The following is a 22,802-nucleotide window of genomic DNA, read 5'->3' as shown; positions in this document are numbered from 1 at the left end:
CTAGGAGCAGGATCTGGTTAGCGCTAGGAGCAGGATGTAGTTAGGGCTAGGAGCAGGATCTGGTTAGGGCTAGGAGCAGGATGTAGTTAGGGCTAGAAGCAGGATCTGGTTAGGGCTAGAAGCAGGATCTGGTTAGCGCTAGGAGCAGGATCTGGTTAGGGCTAGAAGCAGGATCTGGTTAGCGCTAGGAGCAGGATCTGGTTAGGGCTAGGAGCAGCATCTGGTTAGTGCTAGGAGCAGGATCTAGTTAGGGTGAGGAGCAGGATCTGGTTAGGGCTAAGAGCAGGATCTAGTTAGGGCTAGGAGCAGGATCTGGTTAGGGCTATGCGAGCTTGTTCCACACCCCGTTCGCCATTCCCACTTTGCGGTCAGCGCTCCACCGCCGGACTTCACACCGGTTCATAGTCTCAGCCGCCAGCGTGAGGGTTGACATGCAAGGGAATAACAAGAAGTGCAGAACGTAGCGCGTCAGGTCCATGAAGCGGTCGCGACGGCAGAAGCCGCATTGAACCCAGACACAAACAAAAACTTCGGGCAACTCTCGATCATCCTGGGGTTATCCTCGGGGCAATCGGTGGCACGGGAAAATAATAAAGCGCTTGATATCGCAAAATGTGCAAATGAGATCGAAAAATATATTCACCGCAGGCCTGCTTTAGATCGTGGGCGAGGACGCAGGGACGCGTCGCGCATTTCGACTTTCTCGAAGATAATCGGATGACTTGCCGAAGTGCTTGGGAGCAGGTGGGGGGGAGCGATATGATAACGACACCAGCGCGCGTCGCTACAGTTAGTTAAACTAAAAATTCCATCCCTGGATAATGTCGAGCCGAGCGCACGGTCCCGGGCCCCAGGCGCAAGGGCCATCGCGTCAACGACAACATCGCCAATGTGCAGGACGGCAGCGATTTGTCAATCCGGGCCCCAGCATAGGAATGCGGAATGTCCACCAGCCAACGGGGGGGGGGGGGGGGGGAGGGACGAGTATCGCGCGACGCAATGCAGTGTTGGGGGGCTTCACACGGATCCTTTGCCGGCCGCGATGATAATATTGTTGCCGTTACCAAGCAACGGCGGGTGTCACAGCAGCGCCTTGCAACACGTGCGCGCGTGTTGCAAGGCGGTGCGTCGCGCGTTGTCCGCCGTGCCGCTCCGCGTGCCGCGACGGTCTTCAGGAACCGAATTTCAGTTGGCTACCTCGGGCAGAAGCGGAACGCAGGGCGCGTCATGCCAACGACGGTGGCAACAGCGCGTGGTGTGACCAGGGGAACGCACGAAGGAGAGCCCGGTTAATAGCGACGCTCGCGAGCACGAGCACACAAATAACAGATTCCCTCTTTCAAACCAACATAACAAAAATATATACATATACCATTACGGAAAATGCTCTTTCGCCAATATTTACAAAATAAATGACGCGGTGGATCAAAACACAAACGGAAACACGTAAAAAAGAACGAACACAAATGTTGATATCGAGGGGTGGGTCACTACGACAACGATCATTGCATTGGGGAGGTTGTGCGCACGGACAAGCGTTGAGAGCGACGTAAAAGATAGCGGCGGTTCAACCACTGACATTGTTTCGGCCAAGGAAAATAACCAAAGTCACCTCATCTAGGTTCAGTGCATTTTAAAGCGAGACTCGGGGGGGGGGGGGGGGTTCCAGCAGACTTGGCTTCAACATCGGGATTGGATTTAAATCTTCCCATCGGAGACCGGGTCTCGGGATGAGCGTCTCGCGATTGAGAATTGATTTTCGTCATCGGTCTTAACGGAGGCCCGGCGGCGATTCTAGGAAACTTGGCTTTCAAGATGAGCTCCGATTGACATTCTGATCCATGAGACGGAGTTTGAGGATCACAAACTTGAGACTCTACTCTAGGAGACCGGGTTTCAGGATCACAGACCTGAGACTCGGCTCTAGGAGACCGGGTTTCAGGATCACGGACCTGAGACTCGGCTCCAGGAGACCGGGTTTCAGGATCACGGACCTGAGACTCGGCTCCAGGAGACCGGGTTTCAGGATCACAAACTTGAGACTCTACTCCAGGAGACCGGGTTTCAGGATCACAGACTTGAGACTCTACTCCAGGAAACCGGGTTTCAGGATCACAGACGTGAGACTCGGCTCCAGGAGACCGGGTTTCAGGATAACGGACTTAAGAGTCAGCTCCAGGAGACCGGGTTTCAGGATCACAGACTTGAGACTCGGCTCTAGGAGACCAGGTTTCAGGATCACAGACTTGAGACTTGGCTCTAGGAGACCGGGTTTCAGGATCACAGACTTGAGACTTGGCTCTAGGAGACCGGGTTTCAGGATCACAGACTTGAGACTTGGCTCCAGGAGATCGGGTTTCAGGATCAGAGACTTGAGACTCGGCTCCAGGAGACCGGGTTTCAGGATCACAAACTTGAGACGCGGCTCCAGGAGACCGGGTTTCAGGATCACAAACTTGAGAAACTGCTCTAGGGGACCGGGTTTCAGGATCACAAACTTGAGACTCTACTCCAGGAGACCGGGTTTCAGGATCACAGACCTGAGACTTGGCTCTAGGAGACCGGGTTTCAGGATCACGGACCTGAGACTCGGCTCCAGGAGACCGGGTTTCAGGATCACAGACCTGAGACTCGGCTCCAGGAGACCGGGTTTCAGGATCACGGACTTGAGACTCTACTCTAGGAGACCGGGTTTCAGGATCACGGACTTGAGACTCGACTCTAGGAGACCGGGTTTCAGGATCACAGACCTGAGACTCGACTCTAGGAGACCGGGTTTCAGGATCACGGACCTGACTCGGCTCCAGAAGACCGGGTTTCAGGATCACGGACTTGAGACTCTACTCTAGGAGACCGGGTTTCAGGATCACAGACTTGAGACGCGGCTCCAGGAGACCGGGTTTCAGGATCACAGACCTGAGACTCTACTCCAATAAATATATTTTGTTTGAAACGATGATTGCGTGCGGATGTGCGAAGGGCTGACAGCAGCAGGGGAGCACAATCCGGGTCGGCGTGCAAGTTCTGCGCGAGTACATTGACGCCTGTGGTGGTCTGTGCGTGCATCGCTCGTGTTCGAACGTCACGGATTCGTAGCTGAAGCTGCGCACGCGTTCGCGCGCAGACGGAAACAACAAAAATACCAAAATGGCGAGCGCGCGCGCCAAAACAAACTAAATTGTATACCGAGCCACGCGTGCGACACAATCGCAGGCTCGCACGCTCGCACGGCCCGCGGGCCAGCGCCACCGACTCCGCGTCACCCGGGGCAGCCGTGCGACGGACGCCTCGGTCGACGTCCGCTCCCCCCACGCTCGCGACGCATGCACGGGCACGGGGGCACAGGCACGGGCACGGGGGCACGGGATCGCGTGCGCGGCAAGGATCGGCGACTTATCCGGTACGGGCTCACGCCCCGTTTCCGGCCGTGCCGGGGTTCCCACCGGCGGCTGCGCCCTCCCCGCCCCCACCCCCCCGGCGCTCGCGCCCAGCGCAGGTCGCCGGGTTCCAACGCGGCCACCAACTCCACAAGAACCGAGAGGGTTCAAGGAGCTTTTTAACAACCTACCTGACTAACAATATTACCCGATAACATGCCACTGAGAACTGCTCAGTGGCATGTTATCAATCCTAAAACCTGCACTCCCGAGCACTGTCGATTTCCCCCCCCCCCCCCCCGAGAAGAACTCCTTTTGAGTATAATTAAAATTATTTTTTTGTTAGTTATTCAAACGTTTCGACCCAGCGTCCGAGGAATGATACCTCTCCCTGGCTCCCGGCTCGCCATGCTTAGCCCGGAAAGGGTGTGGGGGGGGGGGGAAGACGGCACCCAAAAAACACCAACGGCTCTTCTCTTGCAGCTACGCACGAGCTAAATGTGAAACCTAAGAAGACTTTTAATAAATTGATATTCAAAGCTCGCCGGAGCGACGCTCGGAAGCGTCAACGTCGCGGTCCAAGCGCCAAGTCGTGCCCCGTTTCTCTCTCTCCGCCGGCGACGTCACGGCATTGATTGTGGCAAGTGACGTCACCGCAGCGGCCGAGGTGGTGGGTCCCGAACGTCACTCGATTCTCTTGAATGCTTTTCTCAACGAAGTTCGGAAGCGTTGACGCAACATGCTCCCCCGTTTGTCCGTGCGTAACGGGATTGCGGGCGGGGGGGGAAGCGGGGGACACGTTAACTCTGGTAAAGATCATCCGCTGCGAACCAAACTTTAGTGTAAAGTCGAGTTGCCCGTTCGGGGGACATTATTCCTCGGGAAGAAAGAAAAAAAACCCGGCCACATTTGATCCCAAGGCGTTTCCCAAAACTCGGACAGAAGACAACAAACGCAACCCTTGGCCCCACGGCCGCCAGCCGCCAGCCGCCGTCAGTTAAACACGCCGGAAGACACAGCCCTCACACGCTGGGCCATCATCGACGAAGAGTCAAACTCCTCTCTCTCTCCCCAGGGACTCGTAACCCAGGTGTGCTGCGACAACAGAAGAGCCTTTTGATTTTAAGCTTTCGTGACTGCAGTAATTCATATTCTTAGCTCTTTCGGTAAAGTCACGTTGAAGGGAAACAATAAAATAATAAAATATATTAAACTATAAAAATTCTCACGACGTTTCGACCGTAACACAAATGGATGACCGTTTGTGTTATGGTCGAAACGTTGTGAGAATTTTTATTGCTTCATATATATTTTATTATTTCATTGTTTCCCTTCAACGTGACTTTACCGAAAGAGCTAAGAATAACAGAAGAGCCATCCGTTTCACCTACGAGCAAACCCCACGCGCTACGCTAACAACGCCAAACTTTGTGAATTAAGTCCACTGAAAAAAATCCGTGCTCGGTTTAAACCCCTTAACTTCCCCATCAGGGCTTCCACGCTCTCCACACCACCACCACCACACCCCCAACCACCTCGCACAACCTCATCATCATCTTCCTTCCCATTCATTCAAGCAGCAGCAGCAGCGGGATTTATTTACAAGGGCGCGCGATCTGCCGGGTTGAGACTTACGCCGCTAAGTGCTCCGTTGGCGAGGTTTGCAAAACGAAACAAAAGTTAACAACGATGACAACCACCACCACCACTTGAGCTCCCGATCTAACGGAGAAACAAGGGGCATCATCATCTGCAGCAGCAGCAGCATTGATCAGACCGCGTTCCGACGCTCGCGCAGCGACGGGCGCGGAGGCAGCTCACGGCGACCGCCCTGTCCACAGACACGGCAGCGAGGCCGTGCCTGGGCGTGGCCAGGGCAAAGCTTCAACCGCACCACCAGCACCACCAGCACCAGCACCACCGCCGCCACCGCCCCACCCCACCACCACGCACATGACGATCGTGCCTAGCAACGGCGCCTCGCGAAACGTGGCCGACTCGACCGCGCGACCAGTTGCACAGACGTCCACGCGTCAAGCCATGTCGGTTGCGCGCAACCCGAATTGGCGGCGCGCAACTCTCTCCCCCCCGCCCCTCCGCCCCCCGAGTGAGAATTGTTAAATTGCCCAGAAAGGCAGACGCTGCCACCCACCCCCACCCACCGTGGCTAAAGCACGGACACGCCGAGCGGCCGCCACTGCCCGTGACGCGACGGGGGGCAGCCGCGGCCTGCGGTGACGAGGAGGAGTGTTTGTGTCGCTCGGCGGCGCGCACGTTGCCAATCAAAACTCAACGTGGGGCCGTGAGCCACGGGGTTCCTTGCCGCGCTGGTGGGGGTCAGAGCTCGTGCCGTGCTCACGGTGACTGCTGCGATGGTGGCGACTGCCGGTTGTGGTGGTCATGGCGATGATATTGATTCTGATGGTGACGGTATACATGTTATTTATGTTATAGCGGTGGTAACGGTAATGATATTAGTTATGGCGGTGGTGATGGTGGTGATGTTGCTTATGGTGCTGGTGAAGATATTGATTGTGGTGATGGTGATGACGATGAAGACGGTGGTTGCGGTGGCAATGGTTGCTGGTAACGGTGATGATAGCGGTTGCAAGTGGTGTTGAACATATTGGTTGTTGTGTTGCTACGTGTTGCCAGCAAGTCGTAGCGGTGCCACCGGTAACGGCGGCGGCGCCGTTGCCAAAACAGCGACGGTGGCGGTACGCTCCGGTGTCGTCCGCGGTGACACAGCGCTGACGCGCCGACGGCAACAGCCACCGCTGCCCCGGCGTCGGCTCACCCGCGCCGACAAACACAAAACGATTGGCAAACTCGGCAAGGGCGCCTGCGATGGCACGAGCGGGTGGCCGCGCACGTTCAGGTTGAACACGTTTACGGTCGTAAGCAGCTGCGGTGGTTGCGGTCGTTGTTGTAGCCGTAATAGCGGTTGCAGCCCGGTCTTGGTGGCTGACGGCGGCGGTGGTGGCGGTGGCGCTGCTGCTGCTGCTGCTGCGGCCGGAGGGCTTCAGGGCAGCGCGGGCTGCGGCTGGCTCACCTTGAGGCAGCCCCAGTAGCAGGCTCGCAGCAGCACGGCCAGACCGATCACGTAGATCAGAATCCACGCGGCGTATATCCCACGGTGCTCACGCGCCATCTTCTCCGTGCCCACCTGCATGCCGTGCCCACCCGCACACACCCTCGCTGTCACAATCACCATCGTCATCACCATCCATGGGGGCGGGCAGCCCGTAGGCATACCCACCCCACATGTCGTCATTGTCACGCGCATTGGGTTACTCTCGCCTTTTTTGTCTTCTACGACCGAAGGCTGAGCACCCCCTCTTGCCCGACCCTCCCCCTTTTTGTCGAGGCGTGGGGCTGGCTCAGACATCTACTGGATCGTGGACACCCCTGGCTCTACTGCCGTGTAAACCAGGGCTCTCTACACAACAATACGGGCCGATCCCTGGACAGACACCCCACAGACTTCTCATCAGCTTCTAACTTGCTTCTCAACAGGTGGTTCAACATTGAACCATTGCTTACAGGAGAGTGTCCCTACTGATGTCTGGGGAAGCCACCTTTCTCACCTCCTCCCCCCTCCCCCTCCCTCGTCTCCCCCCTCTCCCCCCCCATGTCTCCCCCCTCCCCCCCCCACGTCTCCCCCCTCCCCCCCCCACATCTCCCCCCTCTCCCTCCCCACCTCTCCCCCCCATGTCGCCCCCCTCGTCTCCCCCCTCTCCCCCCCCAACTCTCCCTCCTCTCCCCCCCACGTCTCCCCCCTATCCCCCCCTCTCCCCCCTACGTCTCCCCCCTCCCCCCTCGTCTCCCCCCCTCTCCCCCCCCTCGTCTCCCCCCTCTCCCCCCCACGTCTCCCCCCTATCCCCCCCCCTCTCCCCCCCACGTCTCCCCCCTCCCCCCCCCTCGTCTCCCCCCTCTCCCCCCCCATGTCTCCCCCCTCTCCCCCCCCCCTCGTCTCCCCCCTCTCCCCCCCACGTCTCCCCCCCCACGTCTCCCCCCTCTCCCCCCCCCCCACGTCTCCCTCCTCTCCCCCCCCACGTCTCCCCCCTCCCCCCCCACGTCTCCCCCCCACGTCTCCCCCTCTCCCCCCCCTACGTCTCCCTCCTCTCCCCCCCCCCACGTCTCCCCCCCACGTCTCCCCCCTCCCCCCCCCCACGTCTCCCTCCTCTCCCCCCCACGTCTCCCCCCTCTCCCCCCTCTCCCCCCCCCACATCTCCCTCCTCTCCCCCCACGTCTCCCCCGGTGTGGGACCGACCGTGACTCCGGCTCCGATCGCGACAGCAATGAGTCCAAGCACCAGGAAGATGCAGCAGCGTCGCCGTGGAAACCGCCTTCCAATCGACGACCTGATCCATGCAACACACAACACAAAGGTCCCCCCGTGTAGTCTTAACAGACTGTTGGGGCAAGTGCTGTTAGCGAGTGGCACCTATGAAGACGGGCACGGCACACGAAAGAGTGGGTGGCCAGCACCACGCCCGGCCTCCTCTGCTCCCTAGCTGCTTACACAACGCACCAGGTACTCATTTTAGGCTGAGTCGACGTAGGGGAGGCCCAGCACCGAATCAGATAATCGTCACTTGTGTTGGCCGTTTGCGGGAATCGAACTCAGGTCGCCAGGTCCATAGTGGAGAAAGCTAGCCGCTACACTACCACTGCCCACGTGCATGCATATACACAGACGACAACACACACCCTCCTACCTATTAATCGGTTAATGAGTGAATAGGCGAATTCAATGCATTATAAAAGAACAAGGAAAGATTGAATCATTGAAAAAGTAAAATATTGTATCGGTAAACACACGATTGAATGAATACATCAGTACATTATTGAATGATGGTGAATTAGTGAGTGAATTGTAAATATCTGAATCCGTGGACGATTGACTCCTTGAACGATTTAAACAGCGAACAACCAAAACCACGAATGACTGAAATAAGTGAATCAGTGACCGAGTGAAACAATGAATGAGTGAACCTGGGAATGATTAAAGCAGTGAATGAGTCACCTGTGAATGATTAAAGTGCATGAGTGAACCTGCGAGTGAGTGATGTTACTTACACTTTCTTGCAGTGCGGACACTTGGCCAAAGTGTTATCTCGATACTCGGCCCACTGCGAAGAGCAAAGCGGACGCTCGGTTAACGATTCGTTATTTATAAAAGGCCGTACTTACCCGCCGTTACGGCCTGCAGCTGATGATAGACGTTTCCACGATCCTATGGCAGGGACCAGTCTATCCACTGAAAAAAATTAAGGATGATTAACGTCCCCTGTAGTGGTCCTCATTTTATCGACGCCAAGAGGGGTTGACAACCGAATGGGACGTTGAATGTGTGCGCTGTTCCAACTGTGAGCTCGCCTGGCTGTGTGAGTCTATGAGGCTTGAGTCTATGATGGTGTGAGTCTGATGCTGTGGAGTCTGAGAGTCTATGAAGCTGTGAGTCTATAAGGTTCTAAGTGTATAAAGCTGAGAGACAATGTACAAGATTTGTGAGTTAGCTTGGCTGCGAGTCTACGAGTCTGTAGACCTATTGGTGTATGTGACGCCGTGAGGCTGTGAGTCTGTAGACCTATTGGTATCTGTGACGCCGTGAGTCAGTGAGTCTGTAGGCCTATTGGTGTCTGTGAGTACGTGAGGCTGTGAGTCTGTAGACCTATTGGTGTCTGTGACGCCGTGAGGCTGTGAGTCTGTAGACCAATTGGTGTCTGTGAGGCCGTGAGGCTATGAGTCTGTAGGCCTATTGGTGTCTGTGACGCCGTGAGTCTGTAGGCCTATTGGTGTCTGTGAGGCCGTGAGGCTGTGAGTCTGTAGGCCTATTGGTGTCTGTGAGGCCGTGAGGCTGAGAGTCTGTAGGCCTATTGGAGTCTGTGAGGCCGTGAGGCTGAGAGTCTGTAGGCCTATTGGTGTCTGTGAGGCTGTGAGTCTGTAGGCCTATTGGTGTCTGTGACGCCGTGAGTCTGTAGGCCTATTGATGTCTGTAAGGCCGTGAGGCTGTGAGTCTGTAGGCCTATTGGTGTCTGTGAGGCCGTGAGGCAGTGAGTCTGTAGGCCTATTGGTGTCTGTGAGGCCGTGAGTCTGTAGGCCTATTGGTGTCTGTGAGGACGTGAGGCTGTGAGTCTGTAGGCCTATTGGTGTCTGTGAGGCTGTGAGTCTGTAGACCTATTGGTGTCTGTGACGCCGTGAGGCTGTCAGTCTGTAGACCTATTGGTGTCTGTGAGGCTGTGAGTCTGTAGGCCTATTGGAGTCTGTGAGGCCGTGAGGCTGTGAGTCTGTAGACCTATTGGTGTCTGTGAGGCCGTGAGGCTGTGAGTCTGTAGGCCTATTGGAGTCTGTGAGTCCGTGAGGCTGAGAGTCTGTAGGCCTATTGGTGTCTGTGAGGCTGTGAGTCTGTAGGCCTATTGGTGTCTGTGACGCCGTGAGTCTGTAGGCCTATTGATGTCTGTGAGGCCGTGAGGCTGTGAGTCTGTAGGCCTATTGGTGTCTGTGAGGCCGTGAGGCAGTGAGTCTGTAGGCCTATTGGAGTCTGTGAGGCCGTGAGGCTGCAAGTCTGTCTACGAGCTGGCTTGGCCGCACGACAGCGAGCTGGGCTCGGCGGCGAGGCAACGCCGAAGGCGAGCGTGGTGAGGGCGCGTCGCTCACTCCACACTCACCATGAACGTCTGGCTGCAGTGTCCGCACACCACACGAGTGCCGAACGGCTGCGATGACTGATTGGCAGCCGCCACCGTCACGGGGCCCAGGTTGATTATCCGCTTGCTGAGTGTGGAACGCACACACGTCACACACACGCATTGCAAATGTATGTTACACACACACGTCTCACACACACGTCTCACACACACGTCTCACACACACGCACGTAACACGCAACACACGTCACACACACACAAAGATCCCCAGTGTACCCTGCAAGTGCTGCTAACGAGCAGAACCTATGAAGGCTAACACGGCACACGAGGGGGTGGGTGGCCGGCACCATGCCCGGCCACCTTTGTCTCCCACGGTGACGATGTTTATTACACACCGCACCAGGTACTCAATTGAGGCCGAGTCACCCTAGGGGAGGGCCAGGCCCGATTCAGATAATCGCCACCGGTGTTGGCCGTGAGCGGGAATCGAACTCGGGTTGCCGGGTTCGTAGCGCAGCACTTGTACGCTTGTGTCTGTGAGCGAGCGTTGTACCCGACGGTGTCTCCTCCGCCCGTGCGTCTCTCTGCGCGCGCCTGTCCCCGTGTGCTTGCGTGTCTTTGCGCGCCCGTCTCCTCCGCCCACGTGTGTGCAGTGATCGCAAACGAGGGCACTCACCAGTTGGGCCGGGGGCAGGCGATGCGCTGTGACGTCACCTTGCAGATGAGGAGGCAGTTGCACGGGCAGCGCACGTACTTTTTGCCCGGGGGAGCGTTCTTTATCGGCTGTGGTAGAGGGGGTGGGTGGGGGGACAAACGCAGGCGGACAAGCGGGTTCAAAAAGGCCCTGCAGCTCGAGAACATTCTCCGATCAACGATCATCGCGAGCCGCCTTCCCGTATACGCCAGGGCTGTCTCGGAGCGCTCCGCACCGCCGCATCTCGTCTCAACACATCTGTTTGAAAGGGCAGCCCCGGGCAGCTGCCCCCCCCCCCACCCCCCATCACCGATTGGGAGTTGTGGGGGTGGAGTGTCCGATGGTACAAAATACCCAGGCAGGTGCTTAGTTTTGGTGGGGCTGATGGTAAGGCCCCATCTCTTAGTGGCACGCTCCAGTCTCAGCAGCAGCGCCTCCAACTCCTCCTATGAATGAGCAGCTATTACCAAATCATCGGCATACATAACGTGGTTGAGGAATAGGAAGCCATCCCTTGACTGCACCCGGGCATCGATCAGCCTCCCATTATATCGGTACCAAATGGAGATTCCCCCGGTACAGCTATTGAAGGCTTCACAAACTACGTGGTCAAAATAGATGTTAAATGTGGGAGCCAGAGGACATCCCTGTCGCACCCCAAGGTGTACAGGGAATGGCTCTGACTCCCAGCCACGTAGTTTTACCCGGGCCCGCTCACCATCATGAAGGTCCTTAATGATCGTGAGCAGAGGGTCAGGGACTCCAAAAGCAGGAAGAACAACCCAGAGCCCAGGCCTACTGATGGTATCATAGGCCTTGACCAGGTCAATAAAGCAGAGAAGTAGGTCTTGTTGGAATTCCCTACACCTCTGCTGTAGCAGTCGAACAGAAAATATGGCATCTGTGCAGGACCGCCCTTTTCTGAAATCGCATTGAGGCTCCGCAAGCCCCTCCTCAGCGTGCCTGGCAAGGCGATGTTGAATAATCCTTGCCAGGACCTTTCCCTGCACACTGAGGAGTGAGATGCCCCTGCAGTTGTTACAGTCTGTGCGGTCCCCCTTCTTAAAGAGGGGGACCACCAGGGCATCCTTCCAATCCTGCGGAACCCGTCCAGTGGTCCAGACTGTTGTTATGATGTCATATAGGGCAGTCTGTGCACAAACGCCACCCTCCTGCAGCATTTCGCTTGGGAGATCATCTCTGCCCGGTGCCTTTCCTGGTCTCAGACTCCGGATCGCCCTCAGTACTTCCTCAACAGATAGCACCTCAGCCAGCCACTCACAGGGGGTTACTTCCTCCAATGTTTGAGGCACCGCAGCCTGAGCAGGGTCATCCCCACTTTGTGCCACGATGTTTTCCTGGCTGAGGGATTTTCCCTCCCCCAGGACCTCACAGAAATGCTCAGCAAATCTACAAACCTGTTCCTGGGGGTCGGAGATTGAATCACCGTTTTTTCCCCTAATGATGGTAATAGGTGTGGCACTGCAGGTTACTTTTTGATGGAGTTAAATAGAGATTTGTGATCGCGGGCCACTGAGGCAGACTCCATCTCCTCAGCAACCCGCGACCACCACCCATCCTTGCAGCGCCTCACGGCTCTCCGAACCTCCGAGCGAAGGCTGCGGTAAGCCTCATCAATCTCTGACGTGGGATTCTGTTGCCGATGACAGTGGGCCTGTCGCTTTTCTCAACTATCCTGAACACCTCCTCTGTCAGCCAGGGTCTCTGGGGAGGTCCGGACCGTGTACCCAAAGCAGCCATTGCAGCTGCATGAGTCACAGTCCTAAACCTCGCCCATTTATCCTCAACATCAGGAGGAGTGGGGGACGATGCCAACCCCAGCCGCAAGCGATGATGAAATTCTCACTTGCAACTTTCATCAGATAATTGAGACCAGGTCACTTGAGGTTGGAATGGGGGCCTGGGTGTACACCCATCACCGGAGTGGAAGAATGGCATGCGCATCTTACAGATGACTAGTCGATGGTCAGAGGGCAGATCAGCTCCACGGTAGGTCCTGGTGTCAAGGACATGGGCTCACATCCGCTGGTCCGTCACTATGTAGTCCAGCAGATGTTCTTGCTTGGACCCGGCATGCATCCATGATGTTGTGTGGATGCGCCGATGTCGGAACAGCGTGTTGGTAATTACAAGCCCATGGGCTGCACAAAAATCTAGCAGCCTCCTACCGTTGTTATTGAGCTGATCTGGCCCATGCCCTCCAATCACTCCAGACCAGGTGCCAGCATCATGACCAACTCGGGCATTGAAGTCACTCAACAAGATGACTATCCCGAGGGGCCACTTTAGCCAGCACCTGTGACAGGTCATAGAAGGCATCTTAGTAATCGGCTTTGCCTGCATCCCTCCACGGATGTTCGTCTTCGGTGGGGGCATAAGTAACCACGACCACCACCGCCACACTCTCACGCCCCCTTCATTCTTTTGTTCAAAAGAAGAGCCACACCCTGTTGTTTGGCAGTCTGCTGCCCCGAGTAGAGGACTGTCCACCCATCATGGTGGCAGGAGCCAGAACTGGTCCACCGGACCTCCTGAATGCCACAGAGATCCAGGCGGTACCGGTCCAGCTCCCGACAGAGGAGTGGCAGCCTCTCCTCCGCAGTGAGCGTTCGAACATTCCATGTGGCCACACGAAGTGGCTTTTCGTTGTTTCTGGAGGAGCCCCGAGGGTAGAGATTCAATCTCCTGGCTCCGCCAATTGGGGTTTGGCCAGGAGACGTCATGGACGCCTGTCCCCCCGGGGCCTCCGTTGCCAATACGGGCAACGGCACGCCTACTTTCTTTGTCCGATTTTATTGGATTACAGCGCTGTTCCTTTGACAACACGCAAGCAACACGCACGAAACACGCACGCGTCCCCGCTCACCGTGGCCTCGTTGCACACGCTGCACTTGACCACGTGCTGGTGAAGCTTCCCCTCCACGTTGATGAGCGACTGGCACACGCGGCACGTGATCATGGGCACCCCTCCGGAGTCCGGGCTCGTGGTCGGCGTGTACGGAGGGGGCGCCTCGCCGGGGAGGATGGGGGGCGGGCCCCCCGGAAAGCCTGGAAAGCCTGTGACGGGGGGGTGGGGGGCGGAGAGGGAGGCGGGGGGGGGGCAGGGAGACACATACACAGACAAGCCACGTGGTTTTTCTTAGTGTCGTTAGCGAGCGCCCATTAAGGGCGGCGTGGTGCACCCACGGGGGCGGCAGTGTTGACAGGGCCAAGCCCGGCCACCTTCGTCTTCCCAGTGTCGACGCTAACGCACATCGCTGCGGGTGCTCACATCAAGACTAAGTCGTCGACCTTATAAGAGGATCAGGACCAGTTCGCATATCCGCAACCGAATTTTAGGTCGTCACGTTCGTTTCCGCAGTGCGCAAACTACTCTGCCACCATTCCTCCCTACATACCAAGACAAAGATCCCCCAAATAGCCTCTTAAGACTGCCGGGCCAAGTGACGTTAGCGAGAGCGCCTGTCAAGGCCGGGCACGGCACAGGAGGGGGTTGGTGTGGCCTGCAGCATACCTGGCCACCTTAGGCCGAGTCAACCTAGGGGATGCCCACGACCGATGCAGACGCAGTCGCGTCAAGACACCATACAAAACTAAATTCTATTAGAACTGCCAGGCGGCTCAGCGGTAGAGCGAGCGGCTCACAAACTGTAAGGTTGAGTTCACATCCTGGTTGGGGTGTAGGCTCAGCCCATCATCATCCCTGCGGCACCCATAAAGCACCACTTTGTGGGGAAGTCAAGAAGAATGTTGTCCCGAGGCTAGACTTGCCCCCACCATAGGAATGTGGCATTTCCACCACTGGGTCAGGGCTGTAAACGCGAGCAGCACACCACTGCGGTGCTGCTGTTTGACTGGGGGGCAGGGTGCAGCAGCATTGATAACAGAACTTAAGCCCTCACAGCAACAAGGGCCTGGGTTTGCATGGGGGGTTCCTTTGGATTCTGCGGTTTCCTCCCCATAGCTGATGGAAACATGGACAGTCGATCATCGATTATCCGGTGACTCCGGGGGTGGGGTTGCCGGATTTTCAAAAACGCTGGGCAATCACTGCACCATCATTATTTGAAATAGCTTATTTTTGGACATTCTAACGTGACATTATGTTTTAGATGTTGTGATTTTTTTATGCTTTAAATAAAACATGCAAATTAGACAAAAAATAAATATCCCACTGTACAAAGTTCCCGTATTCACTGTACCGCACGGGGTTATGGACATGCACCGCTCTTGTTTCAACAACAACATGATGATGTGTTTGACGATTGCCGGACTGGTTACAGCCTTTGGAGCGGTTTTGCCGGTTTCGCCGAATTGGCCCGGGACCACCGGTTAATGTTGGAAGCCGGATAATAGCACGCCGGATAATTTATGATCAACTATAGTGTAAGCAGGCATTGGCTTAAGAAAAACGTGCCAATGCTTAAAAATAGACCTACGGATTACTAAATTGGGATCTCGCGCGCAGCAACAATAACGCTCTCCTCCTGCGAAAACTTGGCAGGACCCAGCTGAAAGACAGTCTTGAGTGTTTCCAGGAAAACACCGCGTAAATCGTAATTTTAACATTAAAATTGCCAAAGCAGTTGAACAAGGAGCATGAACCATCCTCACGCAAACTCCGGTCATCCTCGCAGCAGCAGCAGCCGCTTTTGGCTACCCGTCAAATAAAGACGGTCGCTGCATCGCGCTGCGCTTTCAGACGCGCTTCTGCGGCCGCCTGGAACGCTCTTCCTTTTAAAATCATCGTATTGAGATTGAAAACGGATTTCTTTAGAACTGCTTTTTCGTGCTTTGTGTTGTTATCCTTTGCCCCGGTGCCAATGTACCGTGCGAAATAAGGTCAACATACATACAACAAAACAGCTCAGTAAAGGAACGGCGTGATTTGAAGCTGCCCCTATTAAGTTTAATGAATAACCCAGTCTCACGGCTGATGACCTCTGGTCCCGTGTGAAATATTTGACTGCGGGGGGGGGGGGGTAGTGGAAGTTCCTGCGAGCGAAACAACAAAGATTTACTGTTCACTTCCTCCTGTTGGCCCACCTTATGGTTTTACGTCCTCTGTGTTGTTTTATCCAAGCCAAATTCTGAGTTAATATGTCGTCTCGCACGTCAAAACAAACGCTGAAGTCGGACCGCTTTCTGTTCCCACGGACGCGTAAAATAAACGCAGACGTCCATAAAAAGAAAGGTGACGCCGACTGTTTTCTAGGCCTGGTCGAGATGGGCCTCACCTACTGAGGTGTTTCTCCTCCACCTCCTGCCCTGCAGCAGCAGCAGCCACAGCGACACAAAACTATGCTATTCTATTTCGGATGTACAGGGTAATCCCCGACTTACGATGGAGATGCGTTACGACGACCCCCATCGTAAGTCGAAAATACCGTAAGTCGAAGATGGCCTGGCCCTACCCAGGAGTCTTAAAGAATGGTGAGAATTTAGCAAAACAGAGCAATTTACAGTACCGTACTGTATAAACTATATACTGTATGTAGTTATTAATTACAATACTGTATTGCACAGTAAAATTTAAAGTAAAAAAACAAGGTAAATTCTTAGCCTACCCATATGAACTGCAATTTCATAGAAAGTTTTTTCAGGAAACAATCCTATCTGCTATAAAAACTTTTAACATGCTTTGAACGTATCCTAACGTATCATATTCTACTGTACTCACCCAGATTCTGTCCATCGTCTGCATACTTGAACGATGATGTTAGGTTGTTACATTAACTTAGTTGCCGGAAGAGAAGGATGGCGATGATAAAAGTTACAGTATCGTACCTCGTACGCTGCTGCGTTTGCCTGCCGCGCAAAATGTAAAATATTTTACAATTTTATCATATCGCTATCGCCGCCGTAAGATCGAAATATCGTAAGTCGGACCATCGTAAGTCGGGGACTAGCTGTATACAGCGTCCTTCCAGGGCGCGATAGAATGGAGCCGACGTTGGTCAGTGAGGGAGGTGACGGATGGAGGGACAGGGGCTGGGAACGGAGCTGATGTTGCTGGGGTAGGAAAGGCGGAATGAGGTGGAATGTGATGGTGGGCGAGGGTGTCCGATGGGTGCAACGTGGACGAGAGGCAGTGGGGTATGGGGGCACGTGCGTGAAGTGGCGAAATGGCCATGGATGAAGGTAGGTGAAGCGTGGTGGGGGCAGAGGTCCGGTGGCAGGATCGTTGAGCTGATGGAGGAGCACAGTGTAGGACTTGGGGGAGAAGACACTTTTTTTTATTTTACCGAGTAAGGCCCACCAATCTATACAGCTCTTGTTTCAGAAGCGACCTGGCTATCACAAACGATAGCTCAACAAAAGAGGCTTATCATCATCACGTGGAAATGTACAGCAGTAGCGAAATACTCTAAATGTGCGAGGACGCCGATTCTAAATATGCGAGGGGAAAATCGGAAGCCACCGAGAAAAATCCACGCTATCACGGGGAGAACACGCAAACTCCAAATCTACAGCAGGCATCGTCAGCATCGGGATCGGACCCACGACTTCCTGCAGAGCAAGCGAGGTAGTTAACATCTCCTAGCCACCACCTCGGCAGAAACATTGTCAATCCACCGCTGGATGAGGGCAGGGATGCATAGAATCGCAGTACAATGATGGATGTGGCTGCACCGTCCTATTCCGTAGAGTGGATACATGCCGAATGGATTTTGTTCTCAAGAAAGAAAAAAAACAACGCCACATTGCGAAATTATGGAATGTATTGATGCGCTGAAGCAAAGGGACGTCACATGATCACAGGTCACGTCTTTTACAACGAAGGAATGCACCACAAGGTGCGCACTTTGTTTGAGCTGCTCAGTGTCAGCCTCAGAACGTCGAGCAGCCAGCAACAAACAGCACCATTTTGCGGCGACGGCGTAACGCGTTTGCCGACTTAAGAAATGCTGCATGTTATTATTACAATGACAGCTTGGAAAAAGATAAGCTGATGATGGTGATGATGAGAGGGATGTATATGACTACAGCAGGAGTTGGGCAGCATTGTGAGCATAGGGGCGGCGGTGCAGTCAAACGCATTCTTGTACTGTACTGTGATTCTATTCTCCCTGCCTTCACGAACCGGCACCGGCCAGCGTGCTGCAGCACGATTAATGGGGCAGGCAGTCATCCAGCAGTGGATTGACCATGGCCGATGATGGCAGTGATGGCTTGGGGAGGCCTTCATCCAGCAGTGGATTTGACACAGGTGCTGACTGTAGGCATACATCTAATTGTTAAAAGGTGCAATGTTGATATGGAAATGAAAAAAATGCTGCAACACTTAACTTAAAAGATACACGGCAGTTAAAATCAATGATGTAACGTGGGCAAATTATAATTAATTATAACAATTGACTAATTATAATTTACAGCCATTTGTCAATCTACTGCTGGATACATCTAATCGGATTCCTCCAGCATAGATTAAGATTCCGATTCTGTCTCCTGACGCCGTGCCGGTTATGGGGGCTGTCTGACCATACTTCGCCACGCTGGTAGAGTGTGGGTTGGTGAACCAAGGGAGAAGAACGGAGGCTCGGTGTGGGGTGGTGGCCAGTACCGGTTGTGATATCTCTCGCCAGCGATGCGAGCCGTTCCCGGGTGGCGGGTCCATAGCGTGGCACACCGCGCCCCCCATCTCCCCAGCCCTTAAGTGTATCGCGTGCACTGTAGCAATGTCATCATCATCAACAACAATGGTCACATCATACCTGTCAATCGATACGGTTCACCCAATATTCTTGTACAGGGAAATTGAGTTTTTCAGGTCCATACAATGCACAGCCGTTTCAATATGGGCAACAAAAACTGTCTATTAGTTTGTTTCTCCCTTGTGATGTTGTGATGTGACTTTGCAGGATGAACGTTGAGATTTATAAGGGGCACGGGGTGACCAATACGGTCTGAATTGGTCTGTAATAAGGTAGGGCACTGACAAGGGGTTGACAGGCATGTAGGGTCACTCCACTGCTGGATGAAGCCACCACCGCTCCGTGTCGGCTTTGGGTGGTTTATTTCACGAGGCTGGGACCGGAGCTCGGTCGATGATGCACGGCTGGCGAGGAGGGGCGATATTCTCCACCCATTAAAATTGCATCGCCCCGACGATGTTCGCTGCAACACCGCATTTTAGCCGTGTCGTTGCTTTACGGTGAAAAGTGCAAACTGTGAACGAATCCACAAATCCGGCCTTCGGCGGGGGGTGGGTGGGTGGGGGTTATCGGTGAATTATCACCGGCCAGGGTCTACCCACTGCTGGACGGAGCGGGCCTCCTTCCACGAGGCCGTCGGTCAGACCGGTCGGCGATGCACAGTCGGCGGCGTGCCAACTGCTGCCACACCTCGCAGCGGCACTGGAGACCCATTTCAAGTGGACAAAGGTATATAGAACAACGTCGACGACGATGATGATGATGATGATGAAAAAATAACAAACACGAATCTTCATTTTTTTTAATATGACGTGAAAAAGAAAGGGGATGCATCTTCTGGGTTCTTTCGGTAAAGTCACGTAGAATGGAGATAAAATAATAAAAAATTATAATAATAGAATAAAATTCTCACGACGTTTCGGCCACAACACAAGTAGCCTTCCTCAGGTGAAGAAACAGGACTGTCCGGAAGACAGCGCTTGAGTGAACACTGTCAAGCTTGACGTCTTTTAAGCTGTGTGGGAGGAACAGAAAAGAAAGGGGATAATTTGTTTCTCAAAGATGAATTGCTGCCCGCTGAGGTGGTAGAGACCACGTGGCAGGGATTGGGCAGGGAGGAGAGGAAGGCTTTAAGCCAGCAGCGGATAGAGCCTGACACCAACAACTTGTTTCGTACGGCTGCTGATGTCGATCGAGACAACGACTGGACAGAGACAACGACTGGAGAGACAGAGACAACGACTGGACAGAGACAACGACTGGAGAGAGACAACGACTGGACAGACAGAGACAACGACTGGACAGACAGAGACAACGACTGGACAGACAGAGACAACGACTGGACAGACAGAGACAACGACTGGACAGAGACAACGACTGGAGAGACAGAGACAACGACTGGACAGAGACAACGACTGGACAGAGACAACGACTGGAGAGACAAAAACAACGACTGGAGAGACAGAGACAACGACAGACTGAGACAACGACTGGACAGACAGAGACAACGACTGGAGAGACAGAGACGACGACTGGACAGAGACAACGACAGACAGACAGAGACAACGACTGGAGAGACAGAGACAACGACTGGACAGACAGAAACAACGACTGGAGAGACAGAGACGACGACTGGAGAGACAGAGACAACGAGAGACAGAGACAACGACTGGACAGACAGAGACAACGACTGGACAGACAGAGACAACGACGAGAGAAGACATGAGGAGCAGTAGCGGAGTGGCGCTATCGGCTGTGACGATGAGGATCGGGGCAGAGCGTCGTCACACGTTGTGCTGTTAGGGTCTCTGTTGTGGATGACCCACAGCGGCACACCACTACTGGGTAAGTCAATAATCATCACAACAACCACCACCACCACTAAGTATAAAAATAGGTTTTGCCCTTTCTGGAAATAAAATAGAAGTTGTGTTAAGATGTTTAAAACACCAAACAAAACCTTTGGAAGGAATTCAGTCTGCATTAACCACATGCAGTACTTGTGAACATGTAAACAAACATGGTTCTGATAACAGATGTACTGTATTGTCTTTAATAATAATGTAACTATACTGTTACATGGCATTGTCTTTGAAACCGACTTATCTACACCAGAGACAGCAGCAGCCTTCTCTTAAGGGGCCTCGTCTCACCACCACCAGTGTCAGACCAGAGAACAACGCCTAAAGGCGAACATCACAAAGACAATGCCACACGTATCAGGGCATTTATAATATCTTGGGGTGAGCAGCCACAACATGGGACCACAATCAAAACCAACATGGGGCCACCACCAACATGGGGCCACCACCAACATGGGACCACCACCACATGGGTCCGCCACCACCACATGGGTCCGCCACCACAACATGGGTCCGCCACCACCACAACATGGGTCCGCCACCACCACAACATGGGTCCACCGCCACCACAACATGGGTCCACCACCACCACAACATGGGTCCACCACCACATGGGTCCACCACCACCACAACATGAGCCCACCGCCACCACATGGGCCCACCACCACCACAACATGGGTCCACCACCACCACAACATGGGTCCACCACCACCACAACATGGGTCCACCACCACCACAACATGGGTCCACCACCACCACAACATGGGCCCACCGCCACCACAACATGGGTCCACCACCACCACAACATGGGTCCACCACCACCACAACATGGGTCCACCACCACCACCAGCAAGTAGTGGACAAATCTCCCCCCCAGCCCGTCCCACATTTCCCAGCGCGGATCGGCTTCCGTCTCGGCGGCGGCCTCCCCCCATTGGCCGAGCCGGCCAATCCACTGCGAGGCCGGCGCGGACCAATCGCGGCGCGAGCCCAGCGGACCAATTGGCGCGGCGCGGCGCCTAAGCGCGCTACGAAATACAAAAGCCTCGGTGGGGGGGTGAGGGGTGTGAGTCCCTCAAATCTTGCCTCTCAAAATCCTATAAGGTCCCAAAATCCTATAAGGTCCCAAATAAGCTAACAGCTGTCAACCCACAGGGTTTAAGCCCGTATTCTTGTACGGGAAAAATTCTAGTTTTCGGGTCCATACGGCGTACAGCCGTTTAAATACGGGCAACTAAAACCGTGTTTTTTTTATTTAAAGATTTCGTGACTGCAGGGATTTATATTCTTGGTTCTTTCGGTAAAGGCACGTAGAAGGGAAACAATAAAAAAATATATAAATAAAATTCTTATTTTTATTGTTTCCCTTCTAAGGTTGACTTTACCGAAAGAACCAAGAATATGAAACCGTGTTGCCTATTTGTGTTCGTGTTTCTCGCCTTGTGATGGGACTCTGTAGGGTTAACGTTGAGATGTATAAGGCCTTTATTATTGATCTCTAATTATGTAGGCACTGGTAAGGGGTTGACGGGCATGCACAGCTAATAATAATACTATTATTACCAACTACCGCTGTTTATGTCACAGGAGCGGGAAAGGCCTCGGCTACCGTAATGTATCGATCGCTCTATGATATTTCTAGAAGCGACCTGGCGATCACACATTATCGCTTCAACCAAAGTGGCGGCTCCTCCTGCTCCTCCTCCTCGTGGTCGACAATGTGGAACGCGTGGTGATGTTGACACGCGACCACGGGGAGAGAGAGAGACACAAACACTCCAAATACACAGCAGCAGCAGCAGGAGGCATCGCCAGGGTCGGGATCGAACCCACGAGCTCCTTGTAAACCAGGCGAGGTAAAGTCGTCAACATCTCATAGCCACCGTGATGATGAGAGACGCAGACTCCAAATACACAGCAGCAGCAGCAGGAGGCATCGTCAGCGTCGAGATCGAACCCACGAGCCCCTTGTAAACCAGGCGAGGCAAAGTCGTCAACATCTCCTAGCCACCGCATTTAATATCCCAACTCCACCTTTCTTTTTCCACATCAGACGAAGCGCGCACGCAACTCACCGACCGCATTGGCGCCCTCGTCGAAGGTGGGCGCCGACGGAGTGACATTGCCGGAGTTGTTCACGGAGAGGAGCGGCGACCGCTCGTCCGTGTTGTCGGCGGCCATGGCTCGGGCAGGGGGGGCGGGTCTCTCGTGTGGGGGGCGGGGCCCCTTGTTGAGATTGTGGGGTGGGTGGGTGACGTCACCGGACGCACGCGCGTGAGTGACGTCTAGCGAGAGTCACGCGCGCGTTCGCGACGACGGGGCGTCGCTCCCGCGTCCGTGACGTCGGCAACGTTACTCCTCGCGCTCGTGACGTCGCGTGCGTCACTCTCGCGCTCGTGACGTCACTGACGACACTCGCGCGCTCGTGACGTCATCCGTGTCACTCTCGCGCTCGTGACGTCACGCGCGTAACCGCTCGACCCCGCCAAACTGAATGTTGCCCCCTAGTTCAGTTTAATTTATTTTTGTATAGCCCTGTG

The 22,802-nt window shown here is 54.4% G+C and overlaps 1 protein-coding gene across 1 annotated transcript; it reads right to left on the bottom strand.

Annotated features, from left to right (window-relative positions):
* Window positions 1-3,659: 3,659 nt before the first annotated feature.
* PIP4P2 (phosphatidylinositol-4,5-bisphosphate 4-phosphatase 2) lies at window positions 3,660-22,480 on the bottom strand. Its single transcript, XM_032977609.2, has 7 exons — window positions 22,338-22,480; window positions 13,612-13,802; window positions 10,707-10,813; window positions 10,052-10,157; window positions 8,460-8,512; window positions 7,651-7,741; window positions 3,660-6,543 (listed from the first exon to the last, which is right to left on the bottom strand). The coding sequence occupies exons 1-7, from the start codon at window positions 22,441-22,443 to the stop codon at window positions 6,400-6,402; spliced, it is 798 nt and encodes a 265-aa protein (XP_032833500.1). The 5' UTR covers window positions 22,444-22,480; the 3' UTR covers window positions 3,660-6,399.
* Window positions 22,481-22,802: the final 322 nt, after the last annotated feature.

This window comes from Petromyzon marinus, chromosome 63 (assembly GCF_048934315.1).
Source record: "Petromyzon marinus isolate PM22_M1 ecotype Great Lakes invasive population chromosome 63, UKy_Petmar_22M1.pri1.0, whole genome shotgun sequence".
Classification (NCBI taxonomy): domain Eukaryota; kingdom Metazoa; phylum Chordata; class Hyperoartia; order Petromyzontiformes; family Petromyzontidae; genus Petromyzon; species Petromyzon marinus.
This window is presented reverse-complemented; position numbering and strand designations above follow the sequence as displayed.